The sequence below is a fragment of the Hyperolius riggenbachi genome, chromosome 3, assembly GCF_040937935.1.
Source record: "Hyperolius riggenbachi isolate aHypRig1 chromosome 3, aHypRig1.pri, whole genome shotgun sequence".
NCBI classification, from domain to species: domain Eukaryota; kingdom Metazoa; phylum Chordata; class Amphibia; order Anura; family Hyperoliidae; genus Hyperolius; species Hyperolius riggenbachi.
In genome coordinates this window covers 350,238,832-350,264,707 of record NC_090648.1, presented here as the reverse complement: position 1 = coordinate 350,264,707, position 25,876 = coordinate 350,238,832, and the positions used below count along the sequence as shown (strand labels likewise).

The 25,876-nt window shown below is 44.8% G+C and overlaps 1 protein-coding gene across 5 annotated transcripts in view; it reads left to right on the top strand.

Moving 5' to 3' along the window:
• The first annotated feature begins 4,728 nt into the window (after window positions 1–4,728).
• The window catches only part of UIMC1 (ubiquitin interaction motif containing 1), a 209,430-nt gene continuing 188,282 nt past the window's right edge, over window positions 4,729–25,876 (top strand). For all 5 annotated transcript variants that reach the window (XM_068277053.1, XM_068277054.1, XM_068277058.1 and 2 more), the window contains exons 1-2: window positions 4,729–4,927; window positions 9,625–9,750. In XM_068277053.1, coding sequence (XP_068133154.1) covers window positions 9,637–9,750 — 114 coding nt within the window. In that variant the 5' untranslated portion in view covers window positions 4,729–4,927; window positions 9,625–9,636. The remainder of the gene's footprint in view (window positions 4,928–9,624; window positions 9,751–25,876) is intronic.

Here is a 25,876-nt window from a genome sequence, read left to right as displayed (position 1 = left end):
ACTACTCCAGGTCAGTGCGACCCGGAAGTAGTAAGAGCCCCAGGGATTTGGAGATGTTCGCCGGCGAACGGTTCAAGAACCGTTCGCCACATCTCTATCTACCGGTAGATCGCGTCCGCCTGATTGGTAGATCGCGGCCTCATGGCCGTGTCCCATAGCGCAGCCAATCAGGGGAGGAGAGAGGCGTGGCTGAGAGTCCAGGGGCGGCTCTGCCATGACGCAGTATCATGGCTGGGTGCGTGGCGCTGGAAACAAAACTTCCTCAACGCACGCTGCCTGCCAGAGCCTCCCTCAGCCGCTGAATTGCTTATCTGCCCTCCAGGCAGGACGCCACCGCTGGAGGGGGTGAAGACCAGGACGCCACCGCTGGAGGCTGGTAAGCATTTCCACCCTATACTCTACTCAGGGCACATATACCCAGCTAACCAATACCTATACTAAGGGCACATATACCCAGCTAATCTATACTAAGGGCACAACCTATACTAAGGGCACATATGCCCAGCTAACCTATACTAAGGGCACATATACCCAGCTAACCTGTACTAAGGGCACACATATCCAGCTAACCTGTACTAAGGGCACATATACCCAGCTAACCTGTACTAAGGGCACATATACCCAGCTAACCTATACAAAGGGCACACATACCTAGCTAACCTGTACTAAGGGCACACATACCCAGCTAACCTGTACTAAGGGCACACATACCCAGCTAACCTATACTAAGGGCACACATACCCAGCTAACCTATACTAAGGGCACATATACCCAGCTAACTTATACTAAGGGCACATATACCCAGCTAACCTATACTAAGGGCACATATACCCAGCTAACCTGTACTAAGGGCACACATATCCAGCTAACCTGTACTAAGGGCACATATACCCAGCTAACCTGTACTAAGGGCACATATACCCAGCTAACCTATACAAAGGGCACACATACCCAGCTAACCTGTACTAAGGGCACACATACCCAGCTAACCTATACTAAGGGCACACATACCCAGCTAACCTATACTAAGGGCACATATACCCAGCTAACTTATACTAAGGGCACATATACCCAGCTAACCTATACTAAGGGCACATATACCCAGCTAACCTATACTAAGGGCACAACCTATACTAAGGGCACATATACCCAGCTAACCTGTACTAAGCGCACATATACCCATCTAACCTATACAAAGGGCACACATACCCAGCTAACCTGTACTAAGGGCACATATACCCATCTAACCTATACAAAGGGCACATATACCCAGCTAACCTATACTAAGGGCACTCATACCCAGCTAACCTGTACTAAGGGCACCTATACCCATCTAACCTATACAAAGGGCACACATACCCAGCTAACCTGTACTAAGGGCACATATACCCATCTAACCTATACAAAGGGCACATATACCCATCTAACCTATACAAAGGGCACACACACCTAGCTAACCTGTACTAAGGGCACTCATACCCAGCTAACCTACCGTGTTTCCCCTAAAGTAAGACATCCCCTGAGAATAAAACCTAGCAGGAATTTCAAGAATGCTTGAAATGTAAGACATTCTCCGAATTTAAGCCCTAGCAGCATCCCACATGACACCAGCAAGTCACGCTCAATACAAAGCCTGGATACAGGAGAGCAGAAGTATAATGTGAGTTCTACACAGTCCTATATAAGTGTCAGGCAATTTGTGTTTTTATTAGAGCCAGCCCTTCTGATCTGTTGTGATGATAAGCATCACCAGCACTTCACCTCTTCACCTCTTCCCAGGACACACACACACACAGCTTATAGCTCTGGGGAGACTGACAGTTCTCTGCCTGCAAGAAATAAACTCTTACCCACATGATCAGCAGAATCAGTTTCTTGTAATTGAGAGCCAATATCTGCAAACCACAAGCTCTGTGTATGTTGCACATGGCATACAGTATGTACATTTTGTATAGGAAAAATACCAGTGTGTTTGCCCAAAAATAAGACATCCTCTGAAAATAAGCCCCAGCACATCTTTTAGAGCAAAAATTAATATAAGACAGTGTCTTATTTTCAGGGAAACACGGTATACTAAGGGCTCACATACCCAGCTAACCTATACTAAGGGCACATATACCCAGCTAACTTATACTAAGGGCACATATACCCAGCTAACCTATACTAAGGGCACATATACCCAGCTAACCTATACTAAGGGCACATATACCCAGCTAACTTTTACTAAGGGCACACATACCCAGCTAACCTATACAAAGGGCACACATACCCAGCTAACCTGTACTAAGGGCACACATACCCAGCTAACCTATACTAAGGGCACACATACCCAGCTAACCTATACTAAGGGCACATATACCCAGCTAACTTATACTAAGGGCACATATACCCAGCTAACCTATACTAAGGGCACATATACCCAGCTAACCTATACTAAGAGCACATATACCCAGCTAACTTATACTAAGGGCACATATACCCATCTAACCTATACTAAGAGCACATATACCCAGCTAACCTATACTAAGGGCACATATACCCAGCTAACCTATACTAAGGGCACATATACCCAGCTAACCTATACTAAGAGCACATATACCCAGCTAACTTATACTAAGGGCACATATACCCATCTAACCTATACTAAGAGCACATATACCCAGCTAACCTATACTAAGGGCACATATACCCAGCTAACCTATACTGAAGGGACCTATACATAACTACTTTTCCGGAGGTAGGGAAGGGGTCGGGTGCGGTTGCATTTAAAACGTCAGATCTCCTGACCTAGCAAAATTTAAATAGAATCTGTATTGTTAAAATCGTTTAAAAGTAAACATACCAGTGCGTTATGCTGGGAATACACGTTAAGTTTTTACTTTAGATAGATGGGTTCGATAGATAAATTCCAACCTGTTGGATCTGGTCGATTCTACTTTCGTTTCGATTCTCCTCATTCAAGTGAATGTAATTGATAAGAAAAGATAAGGAATCGAGAGGGGAATCGAGCAGTGAATCGAGAGTAGAATCGATCGAAAGCGAAAACGACGGCAAAAACGAACGCAAAAACGCATCGTGTATTCCCAGCAATAGGGGGCATCTCCTATTACCCTCTGTCACAATTTCGCCGCTCCTCGCCGCATTAAAAGTGGTTAAAAACAGTTTTAAAAAGTTTGTTTGTAAACAAACAAAATGGCCACCAAAACAGGAAGTAGGTTGATGTACAGTATGTCCACACATAGAAAATACATCCATACACAAGCAGGCTGTATACAGCCTTCCTTTTGAATCTCAAGAGATCATTGTGTGTTTCTTTCCCCCATGCACTGAAGTTTCAGGCTGCTCTTTTCTTCCTGCAAACAACTTTGCCCTTGTTTGTAATTCCTCAGTATGTGAAAGCCCAGCCAGCTCAGAGGACGATTTATCCAGCTAGTAAAAGATAAGAGAGAAGCTGCTCTAATCTAAATAACACACAGGCAGTGTGCATAGAGGGGCCTGGAAGGAGGAGTTCATAGCAGAACCACAACACTGAAGAACTTGGCAGCCTTCCTGACACAGGCCGACAAGTCTGACAGTGGAAAGATACATTGATTTATTACAGAGACAGTGATAGTATAAAGAGCTGCAGTTAGCCAGAACACATTAGAATAGCTTTTGGAACTTGTAGGATGATAAAAAACAGGATGCAATTTTTGTTACGGAGTCTCTTTAAAGTAGCTCGCGAGCCGAAAAAGTATGGGCACCCCTAGACTATTGCATAACTCTGCAATTTTTATATCTTCTATTAAAATGTTTTGAAATCAAATTACGCTCCTTTTTCTTACTTACACCACCTGACAGGCAGCTTAGCTATAGTGGAGCAATGATTCTATACAGCAGTCATCTCTAAAACGGTCACTCAAAACCATCACTGACCAGTTCAAGCAACCATCAGTGTTGTTGTTGGACTGAGGTGGGGACTGAGGAAGCGTACGAGAGCGAACGGCGCCGGAGACTTGGGCGCAGGACACAGCCAGTATATTGCTGATCCTGCTGCCGCACAAGTCCGGGCCGTGTTAATTACTATTCCCCCTCCAGGCCGACATGGATAAAGGGGGAATGAAATAATTCGGCTTCCAGCAATCGCTGGAATCCGAATTATTGTTTTAAAAGCAACTTCAGGTCCGTCTTCTGACCGCGCTGAAGTTACTCTCTGTGCCTGCGATAGCCGTAGTTCCTATTACGGCCTATGGTGGCGCCGGCAGCGCCCAAGTCTCCAGCGCTGGATTTACCGTGTTCGCTGAGGCGTACGAGAGAGAACGGCGCCGGAGACTTGGGCGCAGGACACAGCCAGTATATGGCTGATCCTGCTGCCGCACAAGTCCGGGCCGTGTTAATTACTATTCCCCCTCCAGGCCGACATGGATAGTGGGGGAATGAAATAATTGCTGGCCAAGCAAGTGGATTTTCTCAGCTTTTCTAGCTCCCAGTCTGACATTGGCAACAACATTCTGTATTTGTTCTGAATGCTGCCGTAGCATAAACCGCATAACGTGCTGTAAACGGTGCACTGAATGTATGTCACAATCATCCTTCGCAAGGACACATACCAGCACGTGAGCAACCAACTGTCCGCTAAGGCTAGGCTATTGTGTGCTAAGCGCCCCCTTTCGTAGCAGCTCTGTTGGTAGGCTCCAGAGCGGTGCGCGGTCCCGAGGGCATGATGCGCGCGGCCCCTGTGCACGGGAGCGCGCTGAGCTGCTGGCGCGAGGAACGAGGAAGCCAGGAAAGTGCGCCATTCAGTGCAATGTTCCTGTTACTACTATGAATAAATGGTGCTCGTTTCCCACCTACTAGTGATCTGAGAGACTTTACACAGTTGTTCCCCGTTATTTGTGATTTCTTGCTATCTAAGCACATCGGCAATTCTACGAATACTAGCTTATAGGTGAGTATGAGACTTGCAGCTCTTCCTCAATAAGCTGCCCTGTATGCGATGGCCAGCCATTGGCAGCTGGCTGCTGAGGATGCAGGTTTTTATTTTATAATCATTAGAGAGTGTGTTCACGCCTAGTCTCCACACCCCTCACATGAGGTGTTTTGTTTTTACATAGTTATCTGGTCTAATCTGCCTCTTGCTTGTTCTCGGGGTCCCTCTGCTTGGCTTAGTGTGCAGGGCTGTAACAGCAAATACATTTAACTAATAAAAAGGTGATTTAATGGCCTGTCACTTATAATTGTAGTATTTCCCAGTTGCTAATATAGTGGAGAATTGACTTTGAAGAAAGCCTAATCTGAAAAATGAGAATACTGTATGTAGTTTGCTCAGACATGCCTGACTTGGATTGTGGTGGGGGTGTGTCTTCTGTATGTTCTCATCTCAGAAAGTTGTAACCTACCTGTTCATTGATGCATAAGATAGCGCCCAAATTTCCTCTCAATGCCATTGTTTCAATGGGCGCCGCGCGCCGGCGATTGGAAATTGTGCATTTTAGTGGTGGGGAACCAGTTAAAGCGGAACTAAAGATATTAAAACAAACATTTTCACTTACCTGGGTCTTCTGCAAGCCCCTTGCAGCCGTCCTTTTCCACTTCCTCAACGTTCCTCCATTCCCTGTCGACAGTTAGTTTCGTTCCTCAACTTGTAAGTTGACGGGCCAGTGCACCTGCACGGCCCTGCTAAGCGTATCCTAAAGGATACGTGTGGCCAGAGCTGCACAGGCTCAGTGGCCCATCGCAAAACCAAAACTAGCTGGCGGCGGGAGAACTGAGAATCGTGGAGGACCGACGCGGGACAGAACAGCTGCAAGCAGCTTGCAGAACCCCAAAGTAAGTGAAACTGGTAGTTTTAATAGTATCTTCAGTTCCGCTTTAAGTTTAGCCGTGGTGGTTGGCTAAAAATGTATTTGAGATGGGTTTCCTTTTGTGTGCTGTTCCTCTCTGGACGCTCCGTATTTTTGAAACCCCCCCCAGTAATCTGGCCAGTCGTGCGCCTCTGCGCATGCCCGACCACGCGCACACTCTCACCGTGCTCCACGGTGGGGTGTTCATGCATGACCGAGCTGCGCTAATTTTTCTGATTGGTATGCATAGAAATGATCAGAAAATAGATCAGAAAAATTATCGGAAATTATCTATCGACCCATCTATCTGATTGCATGGTGTGTGCCAGGTTTAAGAAACCTGTGGCCTGGCAGGGTTCGCCTGCAGGGCTGACGTACGGTGGGGGGAGGAGGGTTGATGGAGAATCGAGGGAATGACGCAGCAGGCGGGGCGAGTAGGGAGGATAATGCACTCAGACTCAACTTGGCTGAATTGATCTGCCGGGCTGATCATGGAACAAAGGGGGGTGGTCATCAGGACGCTGATCTCGCGCAAGTCGTAATTGGCAGAGTTTCGTCTAGTGCAGGCATGGGCAAACTTGGCCCTCCAGCTGTTAAGGAACTACAAGTACCACAACGCATTTGCCTTTATGAGTCATGACTGTGGCTGTAAGACTCCTGCAATGCATTGTGGTACTTGTAGTTCCGTAACAGCTGGAGGGCCAAGTTTGCCCATGCCTGGTCTAGTGTGTGCACTAGGTTTTACTTATTGCCTATCTTACACTGGCACCAAGCACCTCCATGTTTATGTGGTAAGTTTGCAATCCTCACTTGAGTCATAGCAGACACTAAGCTTAAAGTGAATGTTTACCAATTTAAAAATAAAAAAGTCAGATACTCACCTAAGGAGAGGGAAGGCTCGGTCCTAATGAGCCTTCTCTCTCCTCTCCTGGTGCCCGGTCCCGCGCAGGATCCCCCGTAGCAGTATATGACCAGTTTGGTCAAATACTGCCACTTCCGCAGCCGAAGGGAGCTTTCGGGAGCACTCGGACTCCCGAAGACGGGCCGCTCCATACTACGCATGCGCGAGCGCCCTCTATGGCGCACTCAGTATGGAGCGGCCTGTCTTCGGAAGCCCGAGTGCTCCCGAAGACCTCCGAAGTCCCTGCGGCGGCGGACACGAACGGGGGAGCCAGTGCAGCACCGAGGGCACCGGGAGAGGAGAGGGATGGCTCATTAGGACCGAGCCTTCCCTCTCCTTAGGTGAGTATCTGACTTTTTTATTTTTAAATTGCTACCCATTGGCTTTAACTCCTGTCTTTAATAACTCTTCTGAGCTATTTTACAGTTAGCACAATTATATCACTATGTTGATAACTGTAAAACAGCTCAGAAGAGTTATTAAAGACAGGAGTTAAGCTTAGTGAATTGAAGCCATTATCAAGGATAGCTGAAAGGTTGGGGAAATATGGATCTTGCAGTTTTGTAGTGTTCAGGCACCAATTATGTTTTAGGGTCTGTTTCCACTACACGCAGAATGGATGCAGAAAAACTGACTCCAATGAAGGTCTATGGGCCTGTTTCCACTAAACGCAATTTTTCTGATGCAGATTTTCCCATAGGCATTCATTGGAATCAGTTTTTCTGCATCCATTCTGCGTGTAATGGAAACAGGCCCATAAGCAATAATTCCCTGACAGCTGATCTAACACACAAACATTCCTACTCCTTTAGTGTCCATGTCACTGCAGGTGCACTGACATTATTTTGATACATTTTTGACACCTAGTGGTAGACACATTTTGATAAATCCAGGCCAGGTTTCCTGGATCACCACTAAGGTGCTGGGTGACTTCAGTAAATCCACTCTATCAAACATTGTTCAAAAGAATCCCAAACAAGAAATAAGGGAGGGAGCTACAAAAAAACAGGAAGTAATAAGCAAAGTGTCTTGTGGGTTTCCCCAATTTTTCAGGTAGAAAGTACTGGAAGGGCATTGCCGAACACATGTGAGTATTGTATGGTGCTTTTGGGTCATTTTTTAGGTAGGTGGTTTACTTGTATATCTTTATGTATTCTTCTTCTTGGCCCGGTTCACATTAGCGTTCCCTGTCCGGATTCGCCGGGCCGGATTTGGACCGTATACTGTACAAACGGAACATACTTTCCGCATAGCAATGCAAAGGCTATGCGAACATTCACACGTGTCCGTTCCGTACAGTACGGAGCCGGACCAGATCCGGACACTTTTCCAACATGCGCTATTTTTTGGGTCCGGATCTCCGGCCCACGCACCCGGACCGGAGCCGGACCTGAGCCTGACAGCACCATCCGGAACACAGAAACCAATGGGAAACGGAAGGCACAGAACACACTGCCTACAAACACCTGACGTTCTACCGCACTTCCTATGCGTATCCAAGCGGCCATTTCGGATGGGGACACATGGGCCAAGCATGTCTGGAGTGGAGCAGCAGTGACAGACGTGCTGGAGCTGTTTGGCAGAATGTTGGAGGTGGAGGTGAGGCCTACAGCGGAGGACCTGATTCTACAGGTGCACCAGGTGCACCTTCTGCTGAGCCCAACATTTTTTTTATTTAAATTTCGCTATTTTTTTTTGCCTACGGATCCGGATGGCAGCCTGATGCATGCCTGATGCAAACAGGTCCTGATCCGATCAGGATCCGGTCCGTTTGCATGGCAAAACGCAAGTGTGAACGGGGCCTTAACCTACATATTAGTTTTAAGTAAAGGCTTACTGAGTTAGGCCTCATTTCTGTCTGCACAGTTTTAGCAGCCTTGTCGGAAACGCAATGCAGTGTGATCTGCAGGGACATCAGAAGTGCATAGACTGCACTGTCTGATGTTTCCATCTAGTGCATGTCCTAGCTCACGTACTACTGTCGGCAGAACGACCGTCCTGCAGGAGGGTCTGACGGACCCTTAGTTTGTAACAATATGGTAGTTTGTAACAATACGGCGTGTGTACGCACAGTTTTCTCCCCAGGCTCTTTTAGTCGGGTGCTCCACCCGGCTAGTTTTGGTGAGCACCCGGCTGTCATCGGCTCACCACTTCCTATTCTGTGAGCTCAGTTGGACACAGAAGCACCAACCCTGCATTCTTTCATCTCGCCCCACCCGGCTCCTTTTTCATGCCACCCGGTTGGCAAACAAATTGTGTGGAGAACACCGACGTGCCTTTAAGCCCCATACACGCGCTCAACAGCGGTCTTTTATGCTTTCACAACTTTTGTTGTGAAACAAGTTGAAACACCTAAAGTCTTTTGCTATTGTTCAAAGAGCTGATAATACTGATAAGAAGTCAATCCAATCAGTCTTATAAGTTATTTGAACAATAGCAAAAGACTTTTTGAGAGCTTGTATGGGGCTTAAGGCCCATACACACGCCGGATTTCCGCGAACGACTGGTCGTTTGGACGTCCAAACGACCCGTCGTCCGCGGAAATCCGGCGTGTGTATACACAGCCCAGATTCTTCTTATCAATCGGCGTGTGTATACACGGGCCAGATTCTTCTTATCAATCGAGCCGCTGATTGATAATTTCCGACATGTCCGATCACCGCGTGGATCGATTCCCGGCTCGATCCCCACGGGTGGACAATAGCGCTAATTGAGCGGAAGATAAGCAAGTGCCCGCGCGGACGAGCGGGGATGCACCGGCATCGAGCCGCTGGCTCGATACTGGCCCATTGTCGTGCCGTGTATGCCCGGCATTAGTGTCTCAGGTGTCTTTTTGCTGTTATTTCCTGTTACCACAACAAGATCATTTGTTCTTTGCTGTTTTTTTTTTCCCATTTGCAGGAGGCATTCACTATGCTTAACCGCAGAAAAAGAAAACGCCACCAAGGGGATGCTGGGAAACTGCATGTGTCTGAAGAGGATGCAGGTCCCAGTTCATCTATTGTGATCTCTGACAGTGACAGCTTGGTATGTAGTTTGGAAGTAGAAGTAACCTTATCAGTGTTTACTTTATTTGATAAAGTCTAAGGGCCCTTTTCCACCAGCGCGTTTGCGCTGGCTGAATCGCAAAAACGCAAACCGCTAGCGATTTTACGATCGCTACGGTTTGCTTTTTAACATAGGAATCGCGGTAGGTCATTTCCACTACCGCGATTCGTTTTTGTCGGGAACGCGAACGCGCGGCGGACCGATATTTGCCGCGATTTTGCTATGCAGTGCATAGCATAGCAAAATCGCGGCCGCGAACGTCGGGGAATCGCCGCTAATTGCGATTCAGCAATCGCTAGCGTTCAGCGTGAACGCTAGCGATTGCTATCGGAAAAGGGCCCTTAGGTTTGTATACAATGGGTAAATAAATTGTGGAAGACAAACAACGCATCGTGCACATATCTTCAAAATGTTTTTTTAAGGAACCCATGGATTTTGACGAATGATCTTCAATGTTTCATTTTCAAACGACTGTCAGGAAGGATCCAATTGCCAGATAATCGTTCATAGTCAGCAGTGTGTACAGGGCTATGGACAATTGTCCACCAAGTCTACAGCGCTTGTTCCCCATCGTTGAAGAATCAGATCATTTACTGTATCGCCCAGCAACACATAGATATCATGAAAGAGGAATTGTAGAACAATCGATCATAGGTTGAGTCACACAATCTATCTTTCAGTGTGTATGTAGTTTAATGCAGAACATGATGAATTAACTTCAGCCTCACCCTTACTGCACCATGTGTTTAAAGGAAACCTGTGTCATGCCATACATACTACATGATTTAGACTTACCTGGGGCTTCCTACAGCCCCAAGTGTACTGTGTGCTCCATTGCAGTCCTCCCTGGCTGCTCCATTCTCCCATGCTCAGCTCTGTTAATTTGCGACAGGGGGCGCATGTGCTCCTTGAACGGAGTTCCGCGATAGTGCCCACATTCCACATGGAGTTGGATGAGGCCCCAGGTAAGTATAAATCGGGTAGTATGACATGTATGAAATCCGCTACCTGTATCATTCCCTGCCCCTCCCAGACAGTAATGTACCATGTTTACACACTTGGAAGTGAATTCTGGCTGTCAGCACGAACCTCACAAAACAGCACTTAACAGCTTCAGGTGACACTTCTCTTACAGATGCAAGGTTTGTGAACTTGTAAGCCTCATACATACATCAGGATCCGATCCCTCAGGAAACATTGTAGGGCTGAGGCTGTACAGGTGCGTCTCTCTATCCTGCAGGCTAGCAACATATTCTGTTGCTATGCAGGGAACCAGAAGGCCGAAGGAGCGCGGTGGGAGAGATGGTTCCCAGCAGGGGGAAAGTGGGGAGATCAGTGCTCTTAGCCATAGCTTGGCTGAAGTGATTCGCCAGGTTGATCGCTGGCTGAGGTGCTGTGGGGCATTGGGGCCCGCTGTACACATACTAGATTCTCAGCAGTGGCAGTTGCTGTCAGCTGCCTCAGCAGAGTTTCATACAGTGTGTGTATGAGGCTTTACTTAGGGCAATTTCACAGTGCATCAGATTCATTGCAGTATAATTACTCACTGCCCTTACAAATCTATGGGCCTGTTTACATCTCTGCATTATGACGGATTGTGTTATTCCAACTTGCTGCATGCAGGCTCTAAATAAGAATCTGTGTCTCCACTGCAGTTCACATGCATTTTAGTGAATGTGCTATGCAATGCACAACTGTGAATTTAGCCTTAGTGCAAGGAAGGCTTATTGATGAGCTTTTTTTTGTATGATTTTAGAAGGACCTCTTACCCAATTATAGGATTTCTGTAACGTGGTGCGACACAATCTGCAGGGACATCAGATGTGCATAGATTGCACTGTCTGATGTCACCACCCATGTGTTGCGATTTACTGTTGAATCCATGGTTTCCATCAAAAATACGCCCAAGGCATTGCAATTGCCATTCATAGTTACATAGTTACATAGTTACTTTGGTTGAAAAAAGACATACGTCCATCGAGTTCAACCAGTACAAAGTACAACTCCAGCCTGCTCCCTCACATATCCCTGTTGATCATAAAATCCCTGGATTAACATCATTGGCATTACCTAGTAATTGTAGCCATGGATGTCATTCAACGCAAGGAAAGCATCTAAGCCCCCTTTAAATGCAGGTATAGAGTTTGCCATAACGACTTCCTGTGGCAATGCATTCCACATCTTAATCACTCTTACTGTAAAGAACCCTTTCCTAAATAAATGGCTAAAACGTTTTTCCTCCATGCGCAGATCATGTCCTCTAGTCCTTTGAGAAGGCCTAGGGACAAAAAGCTCATCCGCCAAGCTATTATATTGCCCTCTGATGTATTTATACATGTTAATTAGATCTCCTCTAAGGCGTCTTTTCTCTAGACTAAATAAACCCAGTTTATCTAACCTTTCTTGGTAAGTGAGACCTTCCATCCCACGTATCAATTTTGTTGCTCGTCTCTGCACCTGCTCTAAAACTGCAATATCTTTTTTGTAATGTGGTGCCCAGAACTGAATTCCATATTCCAGATGTGGCCTTACTAGAGAGTTAAACAGGGGCAATATTATGCTAGCATCTCGAGTTTTTATTTCCCTTTTAATGCATCCCAAAATTTTGTTAGCTTTAGCTGCAGCGGCTTGGCATTGAGTACGATTATTTAACTTGTTGTCGATGAGTACTCCTAAGTCCTTCTCCAAGTTTGATGTCCCCAACTGTATCCCATTTATTTTGTATGGTGTTAGACCATTGGTACGACCAAAATGCATGACTTTACATTTGTCAACATTGAATTTCATCTGCCATGTATGTGCCCATATAGCCATCCTATCCAGATCCTGTTGCAATATAACACTATCTTCCTTAGAGTTGATGATTCTGCACAATTTTGTATCATCTGCAAAAATAGCAACATTGCTCACTACTGTATCCACTAGGTCATTAATAAATAAATTGAAGAGCACTGGACCCAGTACAGACCCCTGTGGGACCCCACTGCTAACAGTCTCCCATTTTGAGTATGATCCATTGACCACAACTCTTTGTTTTCTGTCCATTAGCCAGTTCCCTATCCAAGCACACAGACTCTTCCCCAGTCCTTGCATCCTCATCTTTTGCACCAGACTTTTGTGGGGAACAGTGTCGAATGCCTTAGCAAAGTCTAAGTATATCACATCTACAGCATTCCCAATATCCATATTAGCATTCACTACCTCATAAAAGCTGAGCATGTTAGTCAAACAGGACCTGTCTTTAGTAAACCCATGTTGATGCTGAGAAATAAGATTATTTTCTACTATGAAGTCATGTATAGTATCTCTTAGTAACCCCTCAAATAGTTTGCATACAACTGATGTTAAGCTTACAGGTCTATAATTTCCTGGATCTGATTTTTTGCCCTTCTTAAATAATGGGAAAACGTGGGCTGTACGCCAATCCACTGGGACTCTGCCAGTCGCAAGAGAGTCACAAAAGATAAGATAAAGGGGTTTATCTATAACTGAACTTAATTCCCTTAGGACCCGAGGATGCATGCCATCCGGGCCAGGTGCCTTGTCTATTTTTAATTTATTTAGTCTTGCCTTTACTTCTTCCTGCGTTAAGTATTTAATATTACAGTTAGAAGATTGAGACTCTTCCGCCTCTGTAATTTGCAACAGTGCTGTTTCCTTTGTAAAGACAGAAGCAAAGAAAGCATTTAATAACTCTGCCTTACCTTGGTCATCCACCATTGAGTTCCCACCCTCATCCTTTAGGAGTCCTATACAGTCAACCTTTCTTTTTTTAGAGTTGATGTACTTGTAAAACTTTTTTGGGTTAGATTTGATATCCCTAGCGATTTGATTTTCAGCTTCGATCTTTGCCAGCCTAATTTCTTTTTTACAATTTTTATTGCACTCCTTATAATTGCTTAGTGCAGCCTCGGTCCCCTCCTGTTTTAGGACCTTATAGGCATTCTTTTTCCTCTTCATTTTATCTTTAACCTTTCTATTCATCCATAGAGGCCTTTTTTTATTCCTAGACATTTTGTTTCCATATGGGATATACATACTACAATATTGATTGAGAATACGTTTAAAAGCTTGCCATTTCCCTTCAGTGTCCTCCCCTTGTAGTACATTATCCCAGTTCACCAAACTTAGTGCCTGCCTGATTTGATTGAACTTTGCTTTTCTAAAATTCATAGTTTTAGTGGTCCCGCTGCCCCGTGGCCTATCAGTCACCAGATCAAACGTTATCATGTTGTGATCACTATTTCCCAAATGTTCTTGAACCTGCACATTTGATACATTATCTGGTCTATTCGAAATGATCAGATCCAGTAACGCATTCCCCCTAGTTGGTTCCGTTACCATTTGAGTCAAGTAATTGTCCTGTAGTGCTGCCAGAAATCTGCTGCTTTTACCAGAATGGGTAGCCTCAATACCCCAGTCAATGTCTGGAAAGTTGAAGTCGCCCATAACTATGACCTCATTTTTACTTGCCGCTTTTTCAATTTGCTGTAGTAATTGCAGTTCTGCAGCTTCATCAATATGAGGTGGTCTGTAGCATACCCCAATAAGCAATTGGCAACTTTTATTTCCACCATGAATATTTACCCAAACGGACTCCACATCTTCGCAATCTTCCTCCATCTCATCGTTGAGGACAGCTGTAAAAGAATTCTTAACAAAGAGACAAACCCCTCCACCTTTTTTCCCTGTTCTATCCCTCCTGAACACATTGTATCCTTTTAAATTGGCTATCCAGTCATGACTTTCATCCATCCATGTCTCGGTTATTCCCACAATGTCATAGCCTTTGTCATTCAGAATGAACTCTAGTTCATCTATTTTATTTGCAAGGCTCCGAGCATTGGTTATCATGCACTTTATATTTTTACCACCACATTTACCAATTTTGTTTACCTGAAATGGGCTACTTGAAGTTTTACCAACCTCCTTAATCTTTACACTGTCCCCACCCCCCTCTCCACCCCCCATAATGTTAGGCTCCCACTGTCTTTTTACCTTATCTTGTCTATATGTTGAGACTTTATCCTCCCGCCTCCCCCCAGATCCTAGTTTAAAATCTCCTCCAACCGTTTAGTGAATGAATGGTAATCATAACCGCATCTGCAAAAATCAGGTAGGAACGTGCCTGCAATGCATTTCAATGTCACCTGTGTTTCCTGATGCATTCAAATGGGGAAAGCGGCCAAAAATAATAATGCAGAAAAACTTTACAGAAAAAAAATATAAAGTAAAACTTACAACACCATAAACAAGACTACTAGGGAAACTAATACTTAATTTTAAAGTCCTGCTGGTTTTGCAGTGATCAGATTTATTCAACTTTTACCAAAATCCAGACTTAACCAGTTCAGCATTTGTAACAGCAGCTGTCGTGCTTATGAGAGGGACAGCTGATGACTCTGGCAGAGATTGGCTGTCACCGTATATACTCGAGTATAAGCCGAGTTTTTGGGACAAAAAGTGTCCCATAAGTGGGGGTCTCGGCTTATACTCGCGTCATATTTTTAAGGAGTGGTGACGCTGTCTGTGAAGCTATAAATAAATGATCTCTAGTCCCCGGCATGTGGACTCCAACCCCCACTGCCAGAACGGTGTATGTTAAACAGTGTTTGCCTGCAGTTTCTGCCGGTATTTGACCCCCTCATCTCCTACAGTGGTATGCATACCTCCAAGTTGAGTCGTCGGTATGAGATTTTGTGAACCTGAGAGCGGCAGCAGCATTAGCCCCACAGCGAGACTGCCAGCTCAACCCCGGACGGTATAAGTAACAGCGGGAGAGCAGAGTCCTCATATATGCGGCTGCCGGCCAAATGCACAGAATGAGTGTCCCGCAGGTTGCTAAGCAACGCAGTGGAAATGGAATAGCGGGGGACTAAAGGGTAGTTTACTGGGCAATAAGAACTCGGCCATCTGTTGAGCGGCGCAGAGTGAGAGCATTCACTCACTGGTTCCCTAGGTTTCCTCTTCAGCTTCCTTCTTCACACGTAATGTGTAAGAGGCACTGGAGTACTTCATAGAAATGAGACTGAAAGAGAAGCTGAAGAGGAATCATTACGGCGGGAACCAGTGAGTGAAAGCTCTCACTCTGCGCCACTCAACAGATGCCGGGGGCCGAGTTCTTATTGCCCAGTAAACTACTCTTTAGTCCCCCGCTATTCCATTCCCAGCCACCGCAATGCTTAGCAACCTGCGCGACACTCATTCCCTGCATTCGGCCAGCAGCAGCATATGATACGTGGACTCCGCTCTCCTGCTGTTACTTACACCTATGGTTGAGCTGGCAGTCTCACTGTGGGGCTAATGCTGCTGCTGCTCTCAGGTTCACATGATCTCATACCGGCGAAGTATCCACGGCTACTGTCATCCAGAGAGCCCAGTCCCTGGCTGCCACAAGGATGACATGCTTACACAGGTTTGGCTCTTGTTAGCTACACCATATCCAGGTGAGACCTGTCCTGGGTAGGACAGGGCTTTATTAGGTCAACTAGACTGGGAGACTTTTTGTTTTTACTCATTTTAGAGGTTTACATAGCTGCCTACAACTAAAACTGCCTAATTGCTCCTCTTGGAGGAATATTCTTAATTTCCACTTAGTGATCAGAGAACCATCAAAGGTCCTCAGTAGGTGCCATTTTCCTACCCCCGGCTTATGCACGGGTCGATCATTTTGTCCTGGTTTTAAATGTAAAAATTGGGGCGTCGGCTTATACTTGGGTCGGCTTATACTCGAGTATATACGGTACTTGTGTGACAGGTACTGTTTAAGTGACTAGTTTGTAAAGTGTTCAAATCAGTAGCCATAACTGTTCCTGAGTCATTTCCATTTTTCTATAATTCACCATCCCATACAGACAGTTGTAACATAAAATTACAAGCTGTTGAATCATGTTATGTATTAGATTTATGGTTTTGGCTTATGGTTCATTTACGAAATGTCTCTTCCATGCAGCCTGCTCATCTGAATCCTATTGTTTGGTACCGAAATAATTCTTACTTGATGCTTTGTTTTGCGTCTGCTGCACCACTATTTAAAATTAAATTCTAAATTTTAGCAAATGCTAAATAGATATCGTAAAAAATGGCATCTCTGTAAATTGCTAGGTTGAATTCAAGGCCAAGCCTGATCAGTGTACTTTTTTGTTTTGTTTTATGACTATTTATGACATTGTTTAGAAGTAACCCATTGAAATTCCTTTTCACTAGAGATATTATCTGAATGCTGTTTCATGGCTGATGGCATTTTTGTGCTCTGTAACACAACGCAAAAGACTTCTAAATCACAGCATTTACATTAGTGACGAAAGATGCCGGTACTGCCGTTTAAGAATGCTTTCACTACTTTCAGCGCACGTTTCCTTTCCTCACGATTGCCCGCAGAAAAAGCCGCGTTTAGTGCCCGTGTCAATCGGCCTTAACCGTTAGGACACCTTCACAGTGGTGCTGTGTAATGGCCGCTTTGTAGCGTGGCTTACTGTACTGCAATGCACCACCTATGCAATGTTCACAGTGCAACAGGTGCGTTGTGATATATTGGATTATGGTATGGTAACGCACTGCATGAAGTGCAGGACCGGTAAACATGGTGCATTAACAATAGACGTGAAGAATAATTTGCATTGGTTCGATACCTCACTATACCCGACTCAACGTGCAGATAATGTACCGCACCAAAGTGCATCGCAAGAGCCACTGTGAACATGGCCTTAGCCTGTTTTCAACCTTTTCTGTGTGGTATACCAAGCAAATTGATGCATAGCTTTCAGGACTGGAATTCAGTTTTTGGTATGGAGGGCAGCATCTTAATTCACTATTTAGTTGTAAATACCCCATATGGAAATGCCCCATTATGGAAAGCGTACTTTTTCTTATCCATTTGTGGTTTTTAAGTGTTTTTTTTTATTTTATTTTTTTATGTGTTACATTTATGCTGTTGCTTTATTCTCTTGTTAGTAGAATACGAATTGTTTGTGTGGTTTCCTTAGATAATTTTATTTTCCTTTTTGCGTCCAGCAATGAATTTCATAAAGTAATCATAAACACATTGTGCTTGTTTTCTCCTTAAAGTGAACATGAGATAGTTCACAGTCGCTAATTTCTACTTACCAGAGGCTTCCTCCAGCCCCATGAGCAGCAATGAGTCCGTCGCTGGTTTCTTAAGGCCCGGGCAGTCATGAGCTTCTGCGCATGCGTGTGTGGCGGGGGTCGCGCCCGGCTGAGCCGCGGATGCGGAGAAGTCCAAGACTGGCGGCAACTGTCTAAATTACTGGGGGTCGTACCGCCAGAACTGATGGGCTGGAAAAGGACGGCGAGAGACTTGGTGCGGCTTATGGGGCTGGAGGAAGCCCCGGGTAAGTATAAATTAGTGCTAGTGTACCATCTCTGGTACACTTTCATGTAAATAGTTTGCAGAACAGACTGCACAAATGTTCTTTTTCTCCATTACTTACTCTCCAATTATATCATGACCCCTTCTTACTTTTTTCCACAACTGCAATAACTGAATGACTAAAAGCAGCTTTAACACTAATAAGTTTAGAATCTCTGGATAATTTTTAAATAGTTGTGTATTTTATGCACAAAAACAATGTAGGCAAGTTTGCAGTAACATTTGTTCCTAATTGCAGCATGTATAGGCGAACTGAAAGGATTGTCGACCTGTACTCACTGCTGCACGTTTAAAATCGAAATGCGTTTTTAATCGAAGGTCTTAAAGAGAACCCGAGGTGCGTTTAAAGAATATTATCTGCATACAGAGGCTGGATCTGCCTATAAAGCCCAGCCTCTGTTGCTATCCCAAACCCCACTAAGGTCCCTCTGCACTCTGCAATCCCTCGTAAATCACAGCCACGCTGCTGACAAACAGCTTGTCAGAGCTGGCTGTGTTTATCTCTATAGTGTCAGTCTGCTGCTCTCCCCGCCTCCTGCAGAACTCCAGTCCCCGCCTGCATCCCTTCCCTCCCTGCTGATTGGAGGGAAGGGATGGGGGCAGGGACCGGAGCTATGCAGGAGGCGGGAGAGCAGCTGAGACTGACACTACAGATGTAAACACAGCCTCACAGCATGGCTGTGATTTATGAGGGATTGCAGAGTGCAGGGGGACCTTAGTGGGGTTTGGGATAGCAACAGAGGCTGGGCTGTATAGGCAGATCCAGCCTCTGTATGCAGATAACATTCTTTAAACACACCTCGGGTTCTCTTTAAAAAATTCATTAAAATCGTGAAGACCTGTACACACTGGTGCAATGCAATTTTTAATATTTTTATGAAGGAATCGCATGCGATTTTAAAAACACAGCGCAAGCGCAGCAGTGTGTACAGGCCCTATGTGTTTGCAAAAGTGGAGATTTACTTTCATTCACATCTTTTCATTTTTAAGCTGGTCCACCCCAATAACAAGTTAGGTAATGGCTCAAAAAGTTTGTCATTTTACAGCAGTAAGCTGTTTCGAAAACTAAAAAGGTAATGAAAATAAGAACTTGAACTAAGAAATATAATTAAGACATAAGGCACATTAATTGTGAGAATTGCAGACTTGTCAAGGTGTGTGTCACTATTCCCTGCTGTTCTTTCCAGGTAAGGACTGCTCACAGTCGATTTTGTGTTTGACAATATCAAGAGTCATTAAAAAAAATGTAAGAAAAAGATACAATTTAATTTGCAGCAGTGATATTTTCTATAGTGGAACAGATGTCTAGCATAATGCATTCATTTCACAAGGTACCTGTGTCCTCTTTTATCTCCTTTCTATTCCAGAAGGCTTTATATCTTGGTAAACTGTCAATGAGAGCATTTAACAACTTGTTTCTGTTGCTACAATAACAGAAGTTGTTAGATATAGGATAAGAGAGAAATAATGTATCCGTCCACATGCTTATTTGTCAATAAGGCTGTTTAATGTTTAACGTGTGAAACAACTTGTGAATTGAAATAAATTGACGTTACTGTACAGAAATATATACCTCTTGGTATATTGGTTATTCATCTCATCGCAGGTATGTTTCAGCATTGCTCATGCTATGCTCAGGACTATGAAGCAAAAAGATGAACAGCCATTTAATACACTCGGACAAATTTGTTGAACCCTTTAAAAGTGCTTCATGCCTCCTGAGAAAAGCAATTAACTTACAGTATGTATTCATGAATACGGTTGATATGTAATCAAGTAAAGCAAATGTGAAGAGACATAACATTTATTGCTCTAGCTACAAAAAATAAAGTTGTTTTTTTTTTTTTGTTTGTTTTTTTTTTTTCAATTTGGATAACAAATCTCCAATTCTGTTTTTACGGAGTCATCCTATTGAGGCTGCTTTCACATTTACCGTGTTTCCTTGTATTGTGGTACTGACCCTTTGCAATGGCAATGTAAGTCTATGGAGACTTACACCCTATGGTGACGTGGTGCGGTGCAACGGATGTAGGGAAATCGACGCTAAGCCTTCACAAACTCTGCAGTGCATTGCCGCATGGATTATGCCACAATGCAAGTCTATGGCAACATGTTAAGTGTGAATGCTCGGTTGCAGCACACAGGCACAGAGAGACATAATTTCAGTGACATACTTCCTGTCCTGCAGAGAGCATGCCACTCAGCAGGGGGGGCGGAGCTATGCATATTGGCACTCTCTGCTGCAGGGTAATATGGTGCGATGCAATCATTCTGCCCCAGGCTTTCCTGCCACAAGACCATCACACTGCACAATGTGTAAAAGTAGCCTGACATGGAGAAAAGAAGTTTCTTTGCTCTCTGGTATCCTTGTGTGTCCCACACTGAACTTAGATGAAAGTAAAGGAGAAAGTTGTCTGAGGAGATCCAAAAATAAAATTATAGATGGCTATATTAAAGGCAAAACTGAAAGTTCATCCGCACATATCTTGGTGTGAGAACAGTTGCTAATATTAAGACGTTTAAGGTCCTTGGGATGGTAGCCAACCTCCCTGGATTGTGACCACAAGAGGAAAATCAACCCTAGAAACCGCTAAGCTAGTGAGAATGGTAGACAAGAAGCCAGTGACCATTTGCAAAGAAATGCAAGGTGAACTCCAAGGTCAAAGTCTGTCAGTCAGATAGACCATATGTTGCCTTGAGTGACAGATGATGAAAACCCAGGAACACTCCTCTGTTGAAAGGAAAAAGCTAGGATTTGCCAAATTGACAGGCCAAGAGGATTCTGGGAAAATGTCCTATGGAAAAATGAAACAGAACTGGAGCTTTTGGGCAATTCATATTAAAGCTAACCTGAAGCCAGGTAAAAAAAAAAAAAAGTTAGATACTTAGCACTGTAGAGGTAAGCCTATGGATGCTGCAGAGGCTTCCCCGATCTTCCACGACCCCTCCGCTGCCAGCCGGGACACTCTGCTTCTTTGCAGCTGTACTGCCCTCCATGTACAAGCACAGTCCCACTGCTCAGGCTCCAGTATGGTTTACTCAGAGCCGCTCGTGCACAGAGGAAAAAGCCTTGCACAACTTGCTCTGTGCTACTGCACAAGTGCGGACTGTACTTGGGCAGTGTGGCCGCTTTATGGTGGGGGGTTTTGCTTGGGAATCTCTGGCTTTTAGGTACACAGATTATTATAAAATGAGTGACATGAGTGGTTTCTAATACCAGTATATGTACAACGTTATTAATAGTTGGCCACGTCCATCCAGTTCATACTCCATTTTGGTACTGTCAGGTACGATACTTTTCATTTTTCCTGCCTAGCCAAGTGTATCATGGTAGGCAGCTATTACATTTACATTGATGCAGATGATTAAGAAGTGTAGATTTTGAAAGCTAAGCTGTTTATAGCAGGAATCCTGCAGGATTCAGTTTGATATAGGAAAGCCATGAAACTGCTAAGCGTATGAAATGTGCTAAAGGAACACTTGGGAGCTTGAAGGCAGAAAATGCATGTACTCTGGAAGCCGTGTTTGCATTTTAATGGTGTACAAGAGCAATTATTAAATTCCTTATTCATTAAATGATAAACACAGGAAGGCAGCTGTGCCATTTAAGAAATTAGAAGAACGAGCAGTGGAGAGGCGCTTGCTTGAATTATAATATCCGGCAATCTGCTGGGAAAACCGTCAGCTTTGTTTTACTCTTCAGATGGCGCCACAACCTAACTTTCAGCTGTAGTGTTTTAGTTTTTTTTTCTTTCTTTAACTTTTGTTTTCTTTTGATGTAGACATTTTGTTAATTTAGTTAAATCTCATCACAATCTATTTATAATTTTACGATCTTTGTTTTTTACCTAAATTACTTTAACATTCTATGGGTAGATCAGCACTTCACATCTTTATGGTTGGTTAACAGTAGTGTTGCTTAAACATGTTAAAATTTGGTTGGGTAGTGCAGCTGTAAAGGTCAAAGTGTTCAGGGTTCCAAAGATACAGTGGGATGCAAAAGTTTGGGCAACCTTGTTAATCGTCATGATTTTCCTGTATAAATCGTTGGTTGTTACGATTAAAAATGTCAGTTAACTATATCATAGGAGACTAACACACAGTGATATTTGAGAAGTGAAATTAAGTTTATTGGATTTACAGAAAGTGTGCAATAATTGTTGAAATAAAATTTGGCAGGTGCATACATTTGGGCACTGTTGTCATTTTATTGATTCCAAAAACCTTTAGAACTAATTATTGGAACTCAAATTTGGCGTGGTAAGCTCAGTGACCCCGACCTACATACACAGGTGAATCCAATTATGAATTATGAGAGAGTATTTAAGGGGGTCAGTTGTAAGTTTCCCTCCTCTTTTTTTAATTTTCTCTGAAGAGCAGCAACATGGGGGTCTCAAAACAACTCTCAAATGACTTGAAGACGAAGATTGTTCACCATCATAGTTTAGGGGAAGGATACAGAAAGCTGTCTCAGAGATTTCAGCTGTCTGTTTCCACAGTTAGGAACATATTGAGGAAATGGAAGACCACTGGCTCAGTTCAAGTTAAGGCTCGAAGTGGCAGACCAAGAAAAATCTTGGATGGACAGAAGCGACTAATGGTGAGAACAGTCAGTCAACCCACAGACCAGCACCAAAGACCTACAACATTATCTTGCTGCAGATGGAGTCACTGTGCATCGTTCAACCATTCAACGCACTTTACACAAGGTATGCAAGAGTGATGCAGAGAAAGCCTTTTCTCTGCCCACAGCACAAACAGAGCCGCTTGAGGTATAGTAAAGCACATTTATACAAGCCAGCTTCAGTTTGGGATAAGGTGCTGTGGATTAATGAAACTAAAATTGAGTTATTTGGGCATAACAAGGGGCGTTATGCATGGAGACAAAACAGCATTCCAAGAAAATTACTTGCTACCTACAGTAAAATATGGTGGTGGTTCCATAATGCTGTGGGGCCAGTGCAGGGACTGGGAATCTTGTCACAGTTGAGGGATGCATGGATTCCACTCAGTATCAGCAGATTCTGGAAACCAATGTCCAGGAATCCGTGACAAAACTGAAGCTGCATGGGGGCTGGATCTTTCAACAAGACAACAACCCGAAATACTGCTCAAAATCCACTAAGGCATTCATGCAGAGGAACAAGTACAACCTTCTGGAATGGCCATCTCAGTCTCCAGACCTGAATATAATTGAAAATCTGTGGTGTGAGTTAACCTCCTTGGCGGTATGAAAAATACCGCCAGGAGGGAGCGCAGCAGTTTTAAAAAAAAATTTTTTTTTTTAATCATGTAGCGAGCCGAGGGCTCGCTACATGATAGCCGCTGCTGAGCGGCATCCCCCCGCCCGCTTCGATCGCCTTCGGCGATCTCCGATCAGGAAATCCCGTTCATAGAACGGGATTTCCTGGAGGGCTTCCCCCGTCGCCATGGCGACGGGGCGGGATGACGTCACTGACGTCGGGACGTCATTGGGAGTCCCGGGCCACCCCTCGGCGCTGCCTGGCACTGATTGGCCAGGCAGCGCTGGGGGGGGGGGGGGGGCCGCGCGCCGCAGCAAATAGCGGCGATCGGGCGGGGGCCGGCGGCGATCAGAGTGCTGGCGCAGCTAGCAAAGTGCTAGCTGCGTCCAGCAAAAAAAAAATTATGAAAATCGGCCCAGCAGGGCCTGAGCGGCACCCTCCGGCGGCTTACCCCGTGTCACACACGGGGTTACCGCCAGGGAGGTTAAAGAGAGTTGTCCATGCTCGGAAGCCATCAAACCTGAATGAACTACAGATGTTTTGTAAAGAGGAGTGGTCCAAAATACCTTCAACCAGAATCCAGACTCTCATTGGAACCTACAGGAAACCTTTAGAGCCTGTAATTTCTGCAAAGGGAGGATCTACTGAATATTGATTTCATTTCAAATTTATGCACCTGCCTAATTTTGTTTAAACAATTATGGCACACTTTCTGTAAATCCAATAAACTTCATTTCACTTCTCAAATATCACTGTGTGTGTCTCATATATGATATATTTTACTGACATTTTTAATTGTAACAACCAACAATTTATACAGGAAAATCATGACAATTAACAAGGTTGCCCAAACTTTTGCTTCCTACTGTATATACAGTGGTATGCGAACGTTTGGGCAACCTTGTTAATCGTCTCTTTATGTGTAAAACCAGGAAGTCATCACAGCAAATCAGAGCTTTACAAATCTATCAGCTGATCAAACTGATCACATGCTTCTCCACGAGTTATCCTAAGCTTTACCATCCCTAGTTATAGGTTCTAATACTTGCTACTCAGTCTTGTGCTATTAAAAGTGATCATTGTTCACTGGTTCTCTACAACCTAGGTTCTCAATGTGTGGTACGCATACCCCAGGAGGTACTTCTGATGGTTCCAGGGGATACTCTGGCTTGATATACATAACTAAGAATAACAAATTTGGAGTTTTAGAAAATGATAAATCTTGCTTAACTAAGACCGCCTCACACCAATGGGCGTGACTGCAGCGGCAGCTCCAAGACCGCCTAACGCCTAACTAATTGGCGTCAAGTCCTGGGGCTGCAGTTTCCCAGGTAGCGGCCGCGCTCATGCGCGATCGTTCCTTGCCACTTCACGGAACGGAGTTCTGTGATTAGCTTGCTAGCCGCTGATCGCGGCTAGCAGGCTGTCTGTAAACGAAATCCCCTTTGTTTACAAGCGTACAGCCCCCGGCAGCGCTGTACGAGATCGGCGATCCCTGGCCTCTGATTGGGTCTCCGTCCTGTTCCAATTCTGTTCATGGAGGGGAGGGGGGAGGGAGAGAGAGAGAGAGCCTCATAGAGGCTGGGGAAAAGAAAGCGAAACGGCCGCAGCAATCGGACCCCTCCGGTGGCATGTCCCGTTAGGAGGTGAGTCCGATCGCTGGGCTCATTAGCTGGGCTGTGCAGGAGGCTGAAAAGCCTGCACAGCCCACTACTGCATAAAAACACCAAATTAGTGTTTAGCTAATTAAAAGCAAATTAGTGTGTAATTAGCTAATTAAAAGCAGTAGTAAATACTTGGAAATTGTTTAGAACCAATTATCATGTTCTACGATTAAACATCCTGTATATTTGTCAAGGGGTACTTGTGATAATGTTTGCTATGCTAGGGGGTACTTGGTGAGTACTGGTTTTTAAAAAAGGGGTACATACCAATAAAATTTTGAGAAACACTGCTCTACAAGTAGGCCTGAACGATATATTGTTTTCGGATCGAAATCGCGATCCCGGAAATGCCGATTCCGGGATCGCCATGGCAACGATATTCCCCCCCCCCCCCCCTTCTGCAGCCCGTCCAGCGGTCCCCTCTGCCGCTCTGTGCAGCGGCAGTTTGCACACACTCGTTCTCTGAGTGGAGGCGGGACACTCTCTCCCACAACTTCCCACTGTGCAGCCAATCAGCTGAGCGGGCGGCAGGCTCCGCCGCAGGCTCTCACACTCCTTCTCCCAACATTAGCTGAGCGGGCGGCAGACTCCGCCCGCATGGCTGTCAATCGCTGAGTGCTACGAGAGTACGAGTGGCAGACTCCGCCCACCCCGACCTGCAGTCTCTCAGGCTCTCACACGTCCCGGCGGCTCAATATTCCCTCCACATCATAAGCTGGTGAAGAATCCCCAGTAATATAAATAACTTTTTGCCTTGTCCCAGGTATGCTTTGCTCAACTTCTACAGAGTGTGTCTTCAACTGTAATGT